The sequence below is a fragment of the Candoia aspera genome, chromosome 17 (assembly GCF_035149785.1).
Source record: "Candoia aspera isolate rCanAsp1 chromosome 17, rCanAsp1.hap2, whole genome shotgun sequence".
NCBI lineage: Eukaryota > Metazoa > Chordata > Lepidosauria > Squamata > Boidae > Candoia > Candoia aspera.
Genome location: NC_086169.1, coordinates 11244318 through 11264142, shown reverse-complemented (window position 1 = coordinate 11264142; position 19825 = coordinate 11244318). Strand labels below are relative to the sequence as shown.

Below are 19825 nucleotides of genomic sequence, written 5' to 3'. Positions count from 1 at the left end.
GATCACTCAGAAGAAAATCCAGACACTCAGCTGCTCGGGGCCACTTAGGCAGGGCTCCCATGGATGGAAAGAATATAGAACTGTCAAGTGCTGATTTTTAATCTGACGTTTCAGCGCTTCAAAGCACCGGGGAACCAGGAATCTACCATCTCCTGGCAAGAACCGTTGACTGGCATTAAGGTAGCCAAGCACTCACTAAGAATAGGCCAAACTCTGCCCTAAGGAGAACAGGTGGGGTTTTTGGTGAAGTATCAAGAGCTGTTTTAAAAAATTGGTTCTTCGTAGTTTTCAGAGCTAGGGCAAAATGATAAAAATGATTATCCCAGCTCCAAACAGCCGTGCTTCATTAATCCAGATTTAAGTACAGATTAAATGTATTATGAACGGGTGAGACGTATTCACCGATACAGTACTTGGTCTGTCCTAGTTGACCACCACAGCATGTAGTACTTCCATCTCCAAGCGCATTTTACCTGTGATTACCAGAATCTGGAAATAAATAACAGGCAATGTTTGTGGTCAGTAAATCTTGATGAGGACCTTTCCAAGAACATCTGGTAGGATGGAGTTGGAAGTCTTTGGGCTAATCCGGGAAAATAGACCCCAGAACGGAGGCTGATGTGGTGGTTTCAGGCTCGGAGCAAGTCTCTCTCTGCAGCCAAGAGAAGCAGCTGTACAGCCAGGGGGGTCTCCACTTCCACAGCTGACCACACAGAATCCGGTCTTCGGGTTGATTCAGCTGGTGCTTGAAAACAACTGCACACACCATTTATTTTGCTAGGATGGAGTTAGCCGAGTAGTGTGGAGACTGCAAATGGGCAGGAAGGAGCACTTACGCTCCACCCTTGTTTTCTTCCCTTTTTTGTGGAGCGAGGCTGGCCCTTTAAAGAGGGGGAGGGAGCGCGTGCCTGCCCCCTCCTTCCTACCTGCCTGGCCAGGTGAGCACCTGGATCGCCGTCCGCAGTCAATAAAACTGCAGGTGCACGGCTGGGCCAATCACAGCCGGGGAGGGGGCGCCAGCCAGCCAGCCAGCGGCAGTCCGGGAGAGCCTGCCTTCCACCGCCTCCCGGCTGTCCTACCTGAAGCCGGTTAAACGCAGGAAATCGCAGGGCCGTGAGATCACCCGCAGCTCTTCCGGGCCGAGGAGAGGCGCGCAGGTGTTTCTGGCCTGCTCGGTGGGGAGGGACCCCAGAAGTCGAGGAGCCATGCGGGGCAAGGACGACGAATACGACTACCTGTTCAAGAGTAAGTCCTTTTCCAAACTGTCGCGAACTTACACACTTGGCCCCCTTCCCTGCTTCGTAATCTGACCGCGGCAGTTGCCCTTCCTTCACGCTGACTTTTCAGGTGGGAACGCTGCTCGCTTCGGATTTTCCGGCTCCGTGATCGTACTGGGCTTGGAAGAGATCGCCCGGGTTCCCTGCCTAAGCAGTTCCGCAGAGCCCTGAACTTTCAGTGCTGCCCCCGCCCCGTCCTGTCCTTGGGAATTTCCTTTTTCTTCCTTCCCCTTTTCCCCTCCCGGCTGAGCCGCCTCTGCAAGGGACAATGCGCCCTCCGCTTGCCCTGACCTTCTCCAGGTGGGCTAGCACTCCCCTTCCCAAATTCCGAGCCAAGGCAGAGTTCTGGGAATTGCAGTCCCAGCCAACGGGAGGGGGTGGCCCTCCAGACTTTGCTTAACTCTAGTTCCCCACCCACCCCAGGGAGAAAGGCTGAGGGTTGTAGACCTTGAGGCCAGCCCCCCTCAAGCCATCCGGTGCCCCACTCTTCGCCCACCTGTCATCAGATCTCATCCCAGCCAGGTATCTGGCTGCTGCTTTCGCACATCCTGGTCAGTCAAGTTAACACTGATCAGTTACCCTGGGGCTGAAAAGCTTTTGGTGCCCATTTGGTTCATTTGTCTGTTTATATCAGTGTTTCTCAACCTTGGCAACTTTAAGAGCCTGGCTGGGGAATTCTGGGAGCTGAAGTCCACACCTCTTAAAGTTGCCAAGGTTGAGAAACACTTGTTTAATGTGTGAGAAAGCAGAATGCTCTGTAACCACATGAATTATCCTGTGGGAATGCAGCTGTGGGGGGTCCCTGGGGTTCATTTTGGGGGGCCCAATCTAAAACCTGTTTGTTTGGTTCCCTCCAGTTTGTTTTTGCTGGAGTGGCTGGGAGCCTTTATTTTGAAACAGCAGGTGCTAATTTTGGGCAAGAAGGTTGTGCTGGGGGAAAGGCCTGCAATGGAGAACGCAGCCTCCCTTCTGGGTTCTGGTGGGTGCTTGGCTGCTGAGCACATTGCTTTCTCCTAACTCTTACAAGGCCGCTTGGCAAAGAGCCTTTGCAAATGGATTCCCATCTGTGGTTGGGTTCACACAACACCCTTAACCTGGCTACTGGATTAACTTGTTTTTCTGGATTTGCCTAATATGCTGCACCATGAGCTAACCAGATAGATCAGTATTGTATGTACCAGCCTAAGATGCAAATCAAGAAACCGAGAATAGCGTGTTGTGTGAATGCAGCTGCCAAGCTTTTAGTGATCCATTCAGCATGTTGTGTAATCTAGCTATCATATTAGTGTCAGAAAGATGCAAAGACAAAACCTGTGTGTGTTTTGGCTTTCTGGAGCGCCTCTCCCTGGTGCTAGATCTTCAGCCAGGTTCATTCATTGCACTAAGCCACGGATTAGTTAAATATTCCTTGTTGAATAAGCTGAACACTTTTAAGTTGAAATCAAGTAGATTGTAAGATGACTTCTACATTTATTATTAAATGTGTACTCTGCTTTTCTGTGCATGCTGCCAAGGCCACATATATTAATTAAGAATACAAGTTAAAATGTACTTTTTTAAAAAAAATGTAAGTCATCATCATTGCAATCTTTCAAAAGGGTTTGTGTCATCTCGCTGAATGTAGGGAGGGTGGGGGCCCAGCGCACCTCCCAGGGGAGAGCATTCCTAGTCTTGGGGCCCTTCCCCACACCCCAGAGAGCTGAGCTTTGGGCAAGAGGGCATCTCCGGGAGGTTCCCTCCTGCTGGTCTCAAGAACTGGACCGGTTCCGTCTTGGTGATTTGTGTGAATGCATGGACAGTGTCAGAAGTCTGTGTACAGTATGTTCAGGCAGTTTTAACTTACCTTTCATTCATTCATAAGAATAGCTGCCAAAGATTGACTTTGCCCTTTGGCATCCTGTCTTCTCACAGCCATCACCTCCTTGAGAGGAGCGTAAGACTGATCCAGTGGACTCTGGCGCAGCCGGGATGATCCGCTTGGGTTTCCCAGATGGAAATCCACCTCTCAAGCCTCGCTCTGGCTGGCTGGTCTTCATGAACTGATTGGGAAGCTTCACCTCCATCTACTGGTGGTGGCCTCCTTCTCAAGACCAAACAGGGCTCCTGCCTGGAACCCCAGCCTGATGCAAGTCTCTTCTGCCATAGTGAGGCAGGAAGTCTGCGGTCTGGCCCTCCACCAGGCCAAGATCAAGGGCGTCTCGCTTCCACTCTGTCTTGAGGTTTGCTACAAGGGCCTGGGCTCCTGGGAGTGAGTCAGGACCTCCTGGGCTGGTCATCACCTCACCTTCCAATAACCGGCCTCTTCCTCCTTTGCAAAGGCAGGAAGGGCGGCCTCAGCAGCCACACCCCCTTCTCATTCTCCACACCGCCTTTGGGTTTGCAAGCAGCCTTTTGTCTTATGGGGAATAGGCGGCCACCGTAAGAATGGCGTGCAGGAGCCAACAGGCAGGGTTCCAACTATCTCTGATCCTTTCTCGGGGTTGCTCCCCTGTGGAGGGAGGGTGTGGATCCAGCCATGCCAGCCAAGCAGCATCTTGCTGCAAGGGAGGAGGTCCTGGGCTAGGTTGCAAGCAGGTGTGGACTGCTCCCTGCCAGGGCACCTGGAGCCCCCTGGGTGTCGAAGGCCGGCACAGGACAGCCTGAGTGACTTCTTGGAGAACCCAGGGCAGCTGCTGCTGCACCTGAGCAGCTGAAGGCCCAGGTTGCTGCTTTTCCTGCATGTAACAATCCCATTTTTATAAGCAGGACCCTTCAGCTGGCCACCTTGTTCCCCAGCCCACCCAGATTTGTTTATGTTGCAAACAGCAGATTAATCAAAAGCTGTCCACAACTACTTAAACTTCCTCTGCAACGTGTTTGTCCTGCACTGTTGGAGGAACATCAAAGGGGCATGATCATTAGACCATCGTGTGTGTGTGTGTGTGTGGGGGGAAATCTCCATTCTCCTCCAGCTCATGAACAGTCTGAATGAAACCTTGAGAATTGGTGACTCACTCGAGCTTCTTCCATAGCTGAGAAACATCCCTGCTGTTGTCAGGAAATTCTGTTTCTAGAGACTCTGAGAGTCAGCTAGATCTGAAAAGAACACACAATTAGGGTTTTACTGGGGCAGAAGCCAAACAGAGCGGGTGCCCTTGTCAGTAGGCAGGACAGTCCAGCACTGCACCCAGTTGAGAAATCCACTTCAGCAGCGACAGAGGGCCTGCTTCCTTCGAGGTGTATTAAGGGAAAACAAGTTCGCAAGGATTGGCCTGCCCTGCTTAGTCTCCACCTCAGTTCGCTTCACACCTCCGGCTGGGTTTCCCCTTCTGTCCTGGAGGGAGGAAACCAGCAGTGGATTCTCCTGCCTGCTGATCTTCCTGCCTCCAGATTGGCTCTCGCCCCAGGGGTGTCCGCAGGGCATGTCAGAAAAGTCAAGGTAGTGACTGCGATGGTATGGTGGAGTGTCATGAGCACCGTTGAGCTGAATGCATCAGCACAACGGCACTCATAACAATACCACGGAAACAAGAGCAAGGGATTAAAAGATAAGCAAAGCGACTCACAACAACAGACACAGACCCCGAGGAGAAGGGAACGACCCCAGCCAGAAAAACCAGTAAAGAGAACACAAAGGGGGAAGAAAGAGCGACAAAGACAGGGCGGATCACGAGGCACGCCTTAAGCTGTCAGCAGGAATGCAAAGGATATCGCCCATCTGACAGCAATCACCGGCCGGAGGAAGAAAACGATTATGAGAGAAGCCCGGGGCACCAGCAGGGGCCCCGCGACCCCTCACCTACTGGCAACGAAGCATACAGGACTTGGGGGGATGACACAACCCAAGGTGGGGGGGGCGCTGACTGGTGCGGGCTATTTAAACCCCGTACCGGCGCGCTCCCTTCACTCTCAGCTTTTTCTAGCTATGCACTATGCTGAAATAAACCAGAACCTGATCTTCCCTGAATTAGTGTCTGTGTTTTACTCAGTAGTAGGCAGCGCATGACATAAAGCTGAGAGTCATAAACTCAGCCTCGCCAAGCCCCACCGGACAACAACGAGCCGCGGGAGGAACAGACGGCGAGAAGAACACGAGCAGAGAGCAATGGAGCCGACGCATCGCAGCCAGGACGGGCGAGCCGCACGGTGAGAGGCGGAGGAGAACTGACAGAGGCCAGAGGCAGCGCGGACCCCAGGAGCCACAGACACCCTCCCGGCCCATCCCGAGCCTCAGCCCCACCCCTGGAGGGAGGCGGAGGCGACCCGACCACGGGAGGGAGCAACATGCCTCCCGAGACCCGTGGAGACCTCCCCACCCCACATCGCACCCCAGCCACAGGTGTGGAGCTTCAGCCCAACTGCAAGAAACGTGGTGGAGGACGGAGGGACGAACCAGCCGATTCGCTCCCAAGTCGAGGGAGCTGACCAGCGGATGGAAATGCCTGACCCCCACCGGTGGCCCAACTACGCGGAGACACCGACCGGTCCGATCACAGCTGCGGCGCGGACCTTGGACCGAGAAATGCAAGCCAGACTCACGGCCATGGAAGCCCAACTAAGGGACCTTGGGACCATGCTGCAGTCGCTGATGTCCTCCATGCCTCACATGAACATACCCATGCAGGTACACACCCCTATTCAAACCCCGAGCGGGTCTTGGCACCCCCATAGGCCAAATGCTAACAGGCACACTTCCCCGGCGGAAGAAGCCATGGGACGGGACGCGAGGAGAGGGGATCCACCGAACACCAGGGCCCCAAAGGACTTCCCCATTTTCTTCGGGAACCCCGCAAAGCTGTTGTTTTTCGTCACGAATGCCAGGGAGTTCATGGGGCGGCACGGACACTCCTTTGACTCCGAAGCGGACAAAATCACAGCCGTGGTGATCAAGTTGCAAGACAGGGCGGCGGACTGGTACGTCCAAATGTACGAGTCCAATTCCCCAGCCCTCTCTGACTTCCACGCCTTCATCACTGAGATGAAGCACTATTTTGAGGACCCGCTAGCCAAGGAGAGGGTTAAAAGTGCGCTTCAAGCCCTCAAACAGGGCACACGAACTGTCGTGGACTACGCCCTCGAATTTAAAGCCCTCGCAGGGAAGATTAATGACTGGTCTGAGACTACCCTGCTAGAGATGTTCAAAAGGGGCCTCAGCCGCGAGGTACTCCAATGGGCACTCTACTGGGATGACCCGGAGACACTGCAAGGCTGGATCTACCTAGCGGGGAGAGCGGAACATGCTCATCGCACGTTCTTAATGACGGCAGAGGACAAAACAAGCACCAGCCCAAAGGTACCCGCACCACACTTGGGGCCGGCTGGTCCCACGTACCAAAAGAGGTTTGCTCGCGGACCCTGTGCGAAGTGCGGGAAAATGGGGCACAAAGCGGCAGACTGCTTCTCCAACAGAACACTAACTAGCGCTCCCAAACCCGCACCGAAAACGACGTTCAAACCAACTAACCCACCGCCGCCCCCCCACCGCCGGATGACCGGAGCCACAGCGACACCGGACGAAGACTTGGACGCTTACTTGGCGGGGGAGGATGCCGAAGTCCCAGACCGGCTGGCGGGAAACGCTCCCCGCCTGCCTTAAAATGCGCCGCGAGGCAGGCGGTGGGACGGGCACGAAACACATAGACAGAGCGGCGAAAGCTCCGTAATAATGGGGACAATCAGGCTTTCCTTCGGCAACAGAGCCACCATGGCTGCGGCGCTAGTGGACTCGGGGTGCTCCAAGAACCCGATCCACCCCGACATCGTCGCCAAGCTCGACCTGCCTTGCCTCCCCCTCCCCACACCGCTGGCTTTCCACCAAGTGGACGGCTCAACAGCGGGAGGGAAACCAGCCATGACGCAGACCGAGCCTGTCACCCTGCAAATGGGCACCCACACCGAGCGAACATCTTTTGTGGTAACCCACATAGGGCGACCCATCATAGTACTAGGAATACCGTGGCTCGCGACCAACAACCCGCGCATTAACTGGAAGCCCCGCACCTTCCAATTCGACGACGGCATGTACCGGGCACCAGTTCCGGCGGGCAGGATCAACCCCACAGTGGGACGGGCAGAGGCAGCAGCCCAGGACAACACAGCAACCCCAGAAGACCTACCTGAACAATATGCTGATTTCTCAGAGGTCTTCGGGGAAGAGGAGGCGGACCAACTACCCCCCCACCGCAAGACGGACTGTAGAATTGAGCTGCTTCCCGATGTCCCCTTATCCAGGCCGAAGATTTACTCGATGACCCTGAAGGAGATGACAACCCTCCGGGAGTTCATCGATAAAAACCTGGCTAGGGGTTTCATAGAGCCAGCATGCTCACCGGTCGGAGCGCCCGTCCTATTCCGAGAGAAAAAAGACGGCACCTTACGGCTCTGCACCGACTACCGGGGCCTCAATGCGGCGTCCCTATCCAATAAATACCCCCTACCCCTCGTGAAAGACATGCTCACCCACCTGTCCACGGGAAGAGTATTCTCCAAACTGGACCTCCGCGAGGCTTATTACAGGATCCGGATCAGGGAGGGGGACGAATGGAAAACAGCGTTCAACTGCCCCCTAGGTGCCTTTCAGTACAAGGTACTGCCATTCGGACTAGCGGGGGCCCCGGGAGTGTTCATGCAGCTCATCAATGAGGTACTGCATGAACACCTGTTCAAAGGGGTACTAGTTTACATAGATGATGTCCTCATCTACACCCAGACGCACGAAGAACACGTAACCCTAGTCAGGCAAGTCCTCGAAAAGCTAAGAAGGGCGAAGCTCTATGCCAAACCATCTAAGTGCGAATTCCATAAAGCACGCCTAGACTACCTGGGGTACCGAATCTCTGGCGAAGGCATAGAAATGGACCCCGCAAAAGTCGAGGCGGTGGTGAATTGGGAACGCCCACGTAACAGGTGCCAACTTCAAAGCTTCTCGGCTTCGCAAACTTCTACAGGTCATTCGCACGGGGGTTCACGGAGATAGCCCTCCCCCTAACAGATCTCCTCAAAACTGAAGGAGTTGGGGACACACGGCGAGCCAAGTACCCAGGGACAGTACTAAATTGGACTCCCGCGTGTCAGACAGCGTTCAACAGACTGAAAGCGCTGTTCACGACGGAGCCAATCCTCGCACATCCGGACCCAGAACAGCCGTTCGTGGTCCAAGCTGATGCCTCAGACTTCTCCCTGGGGGCCATACTGCTCCAAAAGGACCCGGCAGGAATCCTGAAACCATGCGCCTACCTGTCAAGGAAATTCTCGGAGACGGAAAGGCGCTGGCACGTATGGGAGAAGGAGGCATTCGTGGTAAAATCGGCACTAGAAACATGGAGGCATCTACTGGAAGGAGCCACCCAACCATTCGAGGTCTGGACAGACCACTGGAACCTCGAGGCCCTCCGGACGCCCAGACGCCTCAGCCCGAAACAGGTCAGATGGGCCCAATTGTTCAGCTGCTTTAACTTTCAACTGAAGTTCATACCAGGCAAAAAGAACTTCCTGGCTGACGCCCTCTCCCGACTGCCCCAAGACGAAGAGCCCGTCCCAGATATGATTGGGACAGTCCTATCCGCCTCCCAGCTGGGAATGGCAGTGACCACCCGAAGCAGCGCTCAGAAACAGCTCAACCCCACGTCTCAACCGACGGCAAGCCAACCAGCGACCAGACGGCGCCACCCGCGACTGCCAGGAGGGATACGCGCGGACCTCACCGCCGCCCTCAAAACCGACCCCTGGCTACTAGCAAACCCCGACAAGGTGACAATGGAACAGGACTTAGCATGGGGGGAAGGCAGAATATATGTCCCGGACTCGCAGCGCCAGGCAATCCTGCGCAGATCACACGACAGCAAACAAGCGGGACACTTCGGGTTTCTAAAGACCCTGCACCTAACACGACGACAATTCTGGTGGCCCGCATTGAGACAGGACGTTAAGGCCTACGTAGCATCCTGCCCGATATGCGCTATGGCCAAACGGGCACCGGGTAAGCCCCCGGGACTACTACAAACGGTGGCGGAACCCTCCTGACCATGGGAGGAAATCTCCATGGATTTTATAGTAGATCTACCACCCAGCCAGAAGAAAACAACCATTTGGGTGGTGAAAGACTACTTTTCTAAACAGGCACACTTCATCCCTTGCTCATCAGTCCCGTCCACCCAGCAGCTGGCTAAACTTTTCCTCGTACATGTGTACAGGTTACACGGATGTCCCGTACGCGTGGTGACCGACAGGGGCACACAATTCACCTTGAAATTCTGGCGGGCTTTTCTAAAACTGATTGGGACCCAACAAGCCCTATCCACAGCCTGGCATCCCCAGACGGACGGAGCCACAGAGATCCTCAATGCCACACTAGAACAATTCCTACGCTCATATACCAATTACCACCAAGACGACTGGGTCGACCTGCTTCCGTTTGCAGAAGTCGCCTACAATAATGCCATTCACACGAGTACAGGGAAAACCCCGTTCGAAGTAGTCTCCGGGCGCGAGTTCGTACCCATACCGGAGCTACCGCAACCCCCGGGACCCCAAGTGGGTGCTAGTGACTGGGGACGGAAGATAGCGGAATCGTGGCCAATAATCATGGCAGCGCTGAAGGAAGCACAGTCCGCCTACAAAGAACAGGCCGACAAGCACCGGCGCCAGCAACCGACATTCCAGGTAGGGGATATGGTCTACCTGTCCACCAAATTCATGAAATCACCTCAACCCTCGAAGAAACTGGGGCCTAAGTATATCGGGCTGCTTCGAGTAACACAGATAGTGAACCCGGTGGCAGTACGCCTGGACCTGCCGCACAATCTATGGAGACTCCACCCGGTATTCCACAGCAGCCTCCTGAAACCAACAACCACCTCCCGATGGCACCCAAGCACGCCTCTGCCCTCCCCAGTGATGATCGACGGCCAACAACATTTTGAGGTAAAAGAAATACTCAATTCCCGCCGTCAACGGGGCACACTATACTATTTAGTAAAATGGAAACACTTCTCCCACCCAGAATGGGTGGCGGCTCAACACGTTAAGGCACCGGACCTGACCCGAGCATTCCACATGACGTACCCCGACAAACCAAAGGGGCGCCCAGCCGAACCGGCCCCTAGGACACACTTCCCCCCTCGGGCCTCCCCCCCCACCCGTGTCGCCCCCAGGGGAAGGGACCCCCCAAGCCTGCGACTTGAGTAGACCTCCTCCCCCCTGAGACTCACCCTCCCCCCACCCTCTCCAGGCCCATTGCGGAGGGAAGATTGGTCATAGGTGCATCGCCAGAGGGCAAATGGCCAGGATGCACACATGACAACACGATGAACATCAAAACAAAACAATCAACAAAACAAAAAGGATCCTACCTGGAGTTGAAACAGCACCCGACCAGCCACGCCTCCTCTCACGAACTGAGCAAGAATGAGCAGGGTGTGGTCGAGGCATGCGTACTCGCAGGGTGTGGTCGAGGCATGCTTACTCGGAACACACCCAAAAGATGGAAACGAGGTAGAGGGCGGAGCAAGGGGAGGGGTGAAAGCACTCCGGCGGGAAATACAAAAAAAAAAAAAAATTTGACAGCTCTCCCGGAAAAACCGGAATGCCGGGGGGGGGGGGCTACCATTCGAAAGGGGGGCAGTATGTCATGAGCACCGTTGAGCTGAATGCATCAGCACAATGGCACTCATAACAATACCATGGAAACAAGAGCAAGGGATTAAAAGATAAGCAAAGCGACGCACAACAACAGACACAGACCCCGAGGAGAAGGGAACGACCCCAGCCAGAAAAACCAGTAAAGAGAACACAAAGGGGGAAGAAAGAGCGACAAAGACAGGGCGGATCACGAGGCACGCCTTAAGCTGTCAGCAGGAGCGCAAAGGATATCGCCCAGCTGACAGCAATCACCGGCCGGAGGAAGAAAACGATTATGAGAGAAGCCCGGGGCACCAGCAGGGGCCCCGCGACCCCTCACCTACTGGCAACAAAGCATACAGGACTTGGGGGGATGACACAACCCAAGGTGGGGGGGGCGCTGACTGGCGCGGGCTATTTAAACCCCGTACCGGCGCGCTCCCTTCACTCTCAGCTTTTTCTAGCTATGCACTATGCTGAAATAAACCAGAACCTGATCTTCCCTGAATTAGTGTCTGTGTTTTACTCAGTAGTAGGCAGCGCATGACATGGAGGCTCCCCCTGGTTTTCACGTGCGTCCTACCCTTTCTCTTTCCTTCTGGACTGCCTGAAACCAACCCGTTTTGGCAAATGCCAGTAGGGAAATCCAACCAAGCGAGATGCACAGCCGCAGCAGTGTGTTGAGTAGCTGGGCAAATCGTGCCTGGGGGCGGTGCCTTGTGTATGCATTTGGCCTGGAGGGTGTTCCTAGTTCGTATTTGCTGAATCAGGCTTTGCATCTAAGCATGGTTACTGCTGGGAAGGCGTAACCATGGTTAGAAAGTTGGGCGGGGGGAAGGGGGAGTCCCAGTGTATTCTCATAGCTTGATGGATAAGCAGAGATGAGCATCGTAGGAAGTAGTGCAGGAGGTGGGACAGGGACCCCGTTCAAAAATTATGACACACTTTGGCCAGTTTCGGACAAAGGGTAGCAGGAGCTGCTACTTTGGACCACTCACAGACTTGAAACCTCCCGCCCCGCATTAAAAAAACAAGAGCACAAAATGCCAGCATACCAGCAGACGCTGCTCTCTAAAGCATGTCCTAGGAGGCCGTCTGGTCCTGTGAACTGAGCTGCCCCCGCCCCACCCTTTGTGCTGCCCAAACAGCGTTCAGCTAGTGAGTCAGGGCTGGCCCTCAGGGCGGCTCCTTCCTGAAGCCACGCTGTCAACTTGCGGGACAGGTGTGGGACGGGCCACGTGCCACGCACATCACATGCAGGTCTGGCAGAGGCCAAGCAAAGCCAGCAGCTCAGGAGCCGGGCGGGTGTTTTCTGGCTTGACCTTCAGATCCCCTTTTGGGGCTTGCTCAGAAGACCAGAGTGCTGCTCTCTCCATAAAGGGGCCTGAAGTTGCTTTGTAAAGCTGCCTTTACCTTCTTGTATTCTTTTGCAGATGGATAACATTCAGAAAGAGTCTGGCAGCACCACTGAAGAGTAACAGGTTTGACTATAAGGCAGTGTTTCTTGACCTCAGTAACTTGAAGAGGTGTGGATTGCTGGCTGGGGAATTCTGGGAGTTGAAGTCCACACCTCTTCAAGTTACTGAGGTCGAGAAACACTGCTATAAGGCATAAGTTGTGAGCTGAAGCTTACTCTTCAGGTATATGGAGGGACTAACTGATGTAGGATTTAAAGTACTTTGGAAAGGGCGGGGAGGCATAGTGGTTACAAGGTGAATCTGTCCAAGGGGCACAGATTACTATTGCTAAATGGTGCAATATTGGTAATGTGTTAAAAACCCATTGTGTGTCTACACTTTCTGAAATAGCCTGAAACATATGGATGAATGTAAAAGCTGTTGGGCTGGTGAATTTTTTTCTGCTAAAGTGGCCAAGTTGAGGTCGTTAATAGAGCATCTTGGGAGGTTTAAATGCTCTGCTGCCTCTTTGTCCTGGTTCTGAAGTCAAATCTGATGTCAAATTGGTTTGTGCAAAGTCTGGTCTGTTGGCCCTACCCAGAACCCAGAGGGTTCCCATCCACGGAATCTCTTGGAAGCTTCGAGGTTCAAAAGAAGTGGAGGAGGTCAACCCCTTCTTAAAAAGCATGGAACATGATGAGGTACTTTGATGAATCCCTAAGCTGCTTGCTTCCTTACAGTTGTCCTCATTGGGGACTCAGGCGTGGGGAAGAGCAACCTGCTGTCGCGCTTCACCCGGAACGAATTCAACCTGGAGAGCAAAAGTACCATCGGGGTGGAGTTTGCGACGCGCAGCATCCAGGTGGAGAACAAGACGGTGAAGGCGCAGATCTGGGATACAGCTGGCCAGGAGCGCTACCGGGCCATCACTTCCGCGTAAGAGACTCGGCAACTGCATCTGGGTGCCCAACAGGGGGTGTCTTTGCTAATCGTGGTTTTCTTTCCTAATGGATCTTGCCCTCTAGTCGGGTCCCTGGTTCTGAATTAGCTTGTCGGGGCCTCCTGGAGCTCAGACCTTCGGCTTGGGGGCTGAGGCAAGAGAGATCTGATGCTTAGGGATCCATCTATGGCAGAGTATCTCAACCTTGGCAACTTTAAGCCGTGTGGACTTCAGCTCCCAGAATTCCCCAGCAAGCAAAGCTGGCTGGGGAATTCTGGGAGTCGAAGTCCACACGGCTTAAAGTTGCCAAGGTTGAGAAACACTGATCTATGGGTTTCAGAGAAGGCAGGAGTTGTGGGTCAGCCTCTGGCTGAGGTGGTTCTTTGTAGCTCATGCAAGAACCAGCCTGGCCATCAAGTTTTCATGGAAGTGTCCCTTTTGCACTCCCATCAGGGCATCCATTTTGTGAAGTGGCAAACCGCCCCTGTTTGAACACTAGCAACATGCACCAGAACTCTGGTGTGCCAACCAGCTCCAAAGTCTTGGGAGTTAGGAATGAGGAAAAACAAAGAGAAAGCAGCTCCTTGTCTTCAGTGGCACTCCTTCCTTCCTTCAGGCTAGCAATTTCAATGACATTGTTAAAGGGGACTGTGCAGGTAGTCCTCACTTAACGACCACAATGGGACCAGAAAATTGGTTGTTAAGTGATGCAGTCATTAAGTGAGTCACCAAGGGACTGGACCCGATTTTATGACCATTTTTATGGTGGTTATTAAGCGAATCACCATGGTTGTTAAGCGAATCCAGCTTCCCCAATGGATGATCATGAGACCGCAGGATGCCGTTACTGGTCGTAAATGCAAGCTGGCTGCCAAGTGCCTGAATTGCAATCATGTGACCGCGGGGTGGTGTGATGGTTTGCAACAGTTGTAAGTGCAAGTACAGGTTGTAAAGCACTTTTTCCAAGGTTGTCATAACTTCAGACCATTGTTAAATGAACGGTCATTAAGCAAGGACTACCTGTGATGTAGTAATCCTCACTGCAGTTGTTAGCCCATTTGTGCTGCTAACAACTGATAGCCATTAACTCAGATGCAGATACCCGGGCTTAGCGAGAGGGTCCTACAAGGCTTTGTACTTGTTCTGGCCACAGCTGAGATGCCTGTGCAAAGCCACACAGCCACCTGCAAGACGGAGGGGTGGGGGCCATGTTGGACTAGGTGCCTCCAGTTTGGTTGGATGGAGAAATCGCCGAAGGTTCGCTTCTGCTGCCAGGTGACTCCACCCCTCCCCATCTCCCCCACCCCCTGCAGCTACTACCGGGGAGCGGTCGGCGCCCTTCTCGTTTATGACATCGCCAAGTACCTGACCTATGAGAACGCGGAGCGCTGGCTGAAGGAGCTGCAGGACCACGCTGATGCCAACATTGTCATCATGCTCGTGGGCAACAAGAGTGATCTGCGCCACCTGCGGGCCGTGCCCACTGACGAGGCCAAGAGCTTTGCAGGTAGGGCTCCCTTGCCCAATGGGTAGGGCTCCAGGGCCCCTCCCTTCATTAGAGGAGATTTGGGCACCTCAGAACACTTTGCTCATTCCTCTTCACCACAGGAAGTGACTTGGGCATGTGACTGATTCATGCTAATCTGTTCAGTGTGCCCATTAGCCAAGCCTCGGGCATCACCCTTGCATCCTCCTGTGACGGAGGAGAGCCTCAGGGTGTCTCTGGGCCAGGTTGCTGGTCCGCGTGGTCGGCCTACCTACCGAATCTTCAAGGTTTTTGACCGGGAGTTTCCTGCGCCTGGAGCAAGGGGCATTGCCCTCGGGTGCCAGCATGGGGGACAGAGACTCAGCCAAGTCCCCTCCCTGAGCTTTGTATCTGCTGAACAGGAGGAGGCAGTCACATTGAAGTCTGTGTGTCTTTTCCGCTGGCCATTGGAGGCACGTGGCAAGCCCTGGGGTGTGACGGTGTCACTGATTTTATCACTCACTTCTAAATTAGGGCAGGGGCAGAATTAATTCATCTGGAAAACTCTGGTTTGCCCACTAAATTTCCAGCAGCAGGGTTTGAGGAGGTCTTGGGGGTGGTCGGTGGGTTGTCCGTTCATGGTTTACAATCTTGGGAGCTAGAAATGTGTGTTCTTTTTTTAAGATTAAAAAAAAAACCCCTAACATTCCTGGATCCTCATTCTGAACTTTTGCTGTGTCTTCTGGACACATAACCTCACTATTTTTAAAATGGATGGAGTACTGTAAAACATTCAGCCTAATTTTATGTATTTATATGCTGCAGTTCAAAAAAAAAAAAGTTTTCCCAGAGTGTCTTACAAAACATTTTAAAACCAGAAGATAAAGATATACATTAAAACATAAAATGGATCTGCAAAGCCCTAAGAAAAAAAATCTGGATTTAACTGAGAGGAAGACAGTCTGGTACAGGGACCTGTGGGAAGGGATGTTCTTCGGGTGGCGCCATTTTCCTTGCCAGCTGCAGATGTTCTGAGGTTGGTGCCCAACGGTGGTGTCACTCGGGGGTGGGGGTGCCTAGAAAGGTGGGAGATGCCTTTCAACAAAGCTGATTTGAGCCACAGCACTGGTCTGAGAAGCACACGAGGGTTGGATGGAGCCTGTCAGAGAGACCGTGGGTGGACAAGCCCTGACTGGTGTCTCTTTCTGTCTCTTCGCCTGCCATAGAAAAGAACGGCTTGTCTTTCATAGAGACGTCCGCTCTGGATTCCACCAACGTGGAGACGGCCTTTCACAATATCCTGACAGGTACGTCGAGTTCTCCCTTCGCACCCACCTGGGTGGACCCTGGTTGTGCACTAATCTGGGTGGCGAAAGGCAGGCAGACCCAGCGCTTGCTGATGGGACGGGCTCTGACGGGGCCCACGAAGCACCTTGGATGTTCATAGCACCAGGAAGGCTTAACTGGAGTTCCCTGCAGCAAGATCTTCCTGCCAAAACCGTGTCTGGGAAGGCACGGTCCAAATCAGAACCCCGTTCGAGCAGTGCCCGCAGGCCCATCTTGGGCAGACAGGACAGTTTCACTTTAGAGGAAGCTGTGCCCAGTGCGAGGGCAGGCGTGCTCTGGGGAGTACTTGGCCAACCTTTGACACAGGCTGCGTTCACACACCAGGTGCAAACAGGTCATGTACAGCTGAGCTAGTTTCAACTCCGTACAGGTTTGTTTGTATTTTGGGCCTTTGTGTATTCTGTGGCCAGAGTTCATTAGGCTGTTTTGTGCTCAAGACGTTGGGCAAGGCCAGAAGATGCCTCTGTCTAAGCAGCTTCTACACCTGCTCTGCAGTGTCACCTCCTAACTTCTGCGGGCGTAAGGAGTGGAGGTCCATTCCCTACTTCAGCAGTTCTGATTTTCCTTTTAAGAAGGCCGCTAGATCCTGTTATTTGTTGAAAGTTTTGCAGCCCACCAGATGAGGAGGCCATCCGAACCCCTCCCCTTTATAGGTGCCAAATAAAAGCACTTGGAAATCCCCATGTTCTGACTGCTGAATGTGCAGACGGAGTCGGTAAACACTGAAGGGAGAAGTCACTTCAGCATGACATCAGTGTTTACTGACTCCCTTTGCAGAGAGAACATGACATTATGCAAGGGCGTTTGTGAAACTAATTATAATGATATACTGTAGCCTTTAATATACTTCAGGAGGGGAATCGGAGGTGTGTGGGCCCATTGCTTGGGATCTACTGCCCTAATCTACTCCCCTGTGGTCATGATTTCACACTCCTGCTTCTGCTTGAGGCCAGGACAGGCTTCCCTCTCCACTTGGCCTCCTCTTTGTTTTCTTTGTTTATTCGTTTAGTCGCTTCCGACTCTTCGTGACTTCATGGACCAGCCCACGCCAGAGCTTCCTGTCGGTCGTCAACACCCCCAGCTTCCTCAGGGACGAGTCCGTCACCTCTAGAATATCATCCATCCACCTTGCCCTTGGTCGGCCCCTCTTCCTTTTGCCTTCCACTCTCCCTAGCATCAGCATCTTCTCCAGGGTGTCCTGTCTTCTCATTATGTGGCCAAAGTATTTCAGTTTGGCCTTTAATATCATTCCCTCAAGTGAGCAGTCTGGCTTTATTTTCTGGAGGATGGACTGGTTTGATCTTCTGGCAGTCCAAGGCACTCTCAGAATTTTCCTCCAACACCACAGTTCAAAAGCATCGATCTTCCTTCGCTCAGCCTTCCTTATGGTCCAGCTCTCTCAACCATATGTTACTACGGGGAACACCATTGTTTTAACTATGCGGACCTTTGTTGTCAGTGTGATGTCTCTGCTCTTAACTATTTTATCGAGATTTGTCATTGCTCTTCTTCCAAGGATTAAGCGTCTTCTGATTTCCTGACTGCAGTCAGCATCTGCAGTAATCTTCGCACCTAGGAATACAAAGTCTTTCACTGCTTCTACATTTTCTCCCTCTATTTGCCAGTTATCAATCAAGCTGGTTGCCATAATCTTGGTTTTTTTGAGGTTTAGCTGCAAACCAGCTTTTGCACTTTCTTCTTTCACCTTCATCATAAGGCTCCTCAGTTCCTCTTCGCTTTCAGCCATCAAAGTGGTATCATCTGCATATCTGAGATTGTTAATGTTTCCTCCAGCGATTTTAACTCCAGCCTTGGATGCCTCAAGCCCAGCTTGTCGCATGATGTGTTCTGCGTACAAGTTGAATAGGTAGGGTGAGAGGATACAGCCCTGCCGTACTCCTTTCCCAATCTTAAACCAGTCTGTTGTTCCGTGGTCTGTTCTTACTGTTGCTACTTGGTCGTTATACAGATTCTTCAGGAGGCATACAAGATGACTTGGTATCCCCGTACCACTAAGAACTTGCCACAATTTGTTATGGTCCACACAGTCAAAGGCTTTAGAATAGTCAATAAAACAGAAATAGATGTTTTTCTGAAACTCCCTGGCTTTTTCCATTATCCAGCGGATATTGGCAATTTGGTCTCTAGTTCCTCTGCCTTTTCTAAACCCAGCTTGTACATCTGGCAATTCTCGCTCCATGAACTGCTGAAGTCTACCTTGCAGGATCTTGAGCATTACCTTACTGGCATGTGAAATGAGTGCCACTGTTCGATAGTTTGAACATTCTTTAGTGTTTCCCTTTTTTGGTATGGGGATATAAGTTGATTTTTTCCAGTCTGATGGCCATTCTTGTGTTTTCCAAATTTGCTGGCATATAGCATGCATTACCTTGACAGCATCATCTTGCAAGATTTTGAACAGTTCAGCTGGGATGCCGTCGTCTCCTGTTGCCTTGTTATTAGCAATGCTTCTTAAGGCCCACTCAACCTCACTCTTCAGGATGTCTGGCTCTAGCTCACTGACCACCCCGTCAAAGCTATCCCCGATATTGTTATCCTTCCTATACAGGTCTTCTGTATATTCTTGCCACCTTTTCTTGATCTCTTCTTCTTCTTTGTTTTCTTACCCTCCAGAAATCTACCGGATTGTATCCCAGCGGCAACTTGCTGGAGGGCAGCCCGAGGCAGAGTTCAGCCACAGCACCACCATCGAGCCCATCAAAGTCCTGCCCACCCACCAGGAAGGGAGACAAGCCCCTTGCTGCCAGAACATCTAACCTCTGGTGGGAAACGGTTGCAGAGTGAGGAGGCAGCCCAGAAACCACCAGGTGCCTTCCCTGCCCCCCTGGGGAGAGACCGGTGCCAGGCCCACCCAGCGCCCACCCTCCTTGCTCTGTGTCATGCACACCCATTTCTCCACACCGCTTGAAGCTACCCATTGGCTCCAGCTGAGGTGCCCCTCTGCTGCCCAGAAGTCCTGGATTTCCCGAGAGAGGATGGCCTTCAGTCACCTCTGAGCCCCTGACAGATTTTGGGGTGGGGGAGGAGGACGCATGAAGGAGGCTGCTGAACAGCCCCTTGAGGTTCTTGTGGAAAGTTTCCCAACTCCTTTGCCCCCTTGGCTTGTAGGCAGTGGCTTCTCTCTGGTCGGCTGGGTGATACACAGATGCCTTGAGGGAGACCTCCGGAGAGCCCTGGAGTGTGTTGGACCTCAAGGGTCCATCCTCCCGGGTGGCTGCACTGGCTGCCAGCAGAGTAAAGGGTACCCACTGTTAGGGCTTCTGCCAAGGCTGCTCGGGAAGGCTACTTTTGGGGAAGGGGCGCATCTTTAAAATGGGTCACTTTCCTCACAGGACCTCAAGTTCTTTGGATGACTTGAGCCAGCTTGAGAGTCTCTGGTGCTGCCAGGGAGTGCCCTCAGTCTCATGACTGGATCCTAGGGGAAACACTGTAGGTTGGTTTAGCTGCTGGCACCCGCACAGGAAGATCCTGGCCTGCAAATCCACCTCAGCTGGACACTCCCCTGAGTCCACAGGGAGTGAGATTTCCCTCTGAGGACAGGAAGTTTGGGGTGTGCCTGCCTGCAAAAATGCAGCTTGCTGGTTCGGCGTGACTTCTAACTGCTGGTACTCAAGGTTCAGAAAGCTGCTGTTTGCTGTGGGAATCTTCCTGGGGATCAGGTCCTCATTGCTGCTTGCTCACATGGATCTGAGTCTCACAAACAGACATCCCCGCTGTCCCACCGCATCTCCCTCCTTTCCCCTCTGTTAGAATTGGATTCTTGCTACCTTTGTGTCTTGCA

General features: G+C 53.0%; 1 protein-coding gene across 1 annotated transcript; it reads left to right on the top strand.

Annotated features, from left to right (window-relative positions):
• The first annotated feature begins 1046 nt into the window (after nt 1-1046).
• Nucleotides 1047-19070, top strand: LOC134506647 (ras-related protein Rab-11A-like). Its single transcript, XM_063316904.1, has 5 exons — nt 1047-1245; nt 13012-13207; nt 14525-14718; nt 15903-15983; nt 18658-19070. Exons 1-5 carry the CDS (start codon nt 1206-1208, stop codon nt 18798-18800), a joined length of 654 nt encoding a protein of 217 aa, XP_063172974.1. The 5' UTR covers nt 1047-1205; the 3' UTR covers nt 18801-19070.
• Nucleotides 19071-19825: the final 755 nt, after the last annotated feature.

Bases quoted from the DNA above. Each gene is read 5' to 3' on its own strand.
- LOC134506647 (XM_063316904.1), top strand. From the start codon at position 1,206: ATGCGGGGCAAGGACGACGAATACGACTACCTGTTCAAGA. The intron at 1,246-13,011 runs GTAAGTCCTTTT...GCTTCCTTACAG, and splicing joins ATACGACTACCTGTTCAAGA to TTGTCCTCATTGGGGACTCA. The intron at 15,984-18,657 runs GTACGTCGAGTT...CTTACCCTCCAG, and splicing joins CTTTCACAATATCCTGACAG to AAATCTACCGGATTGTATCC.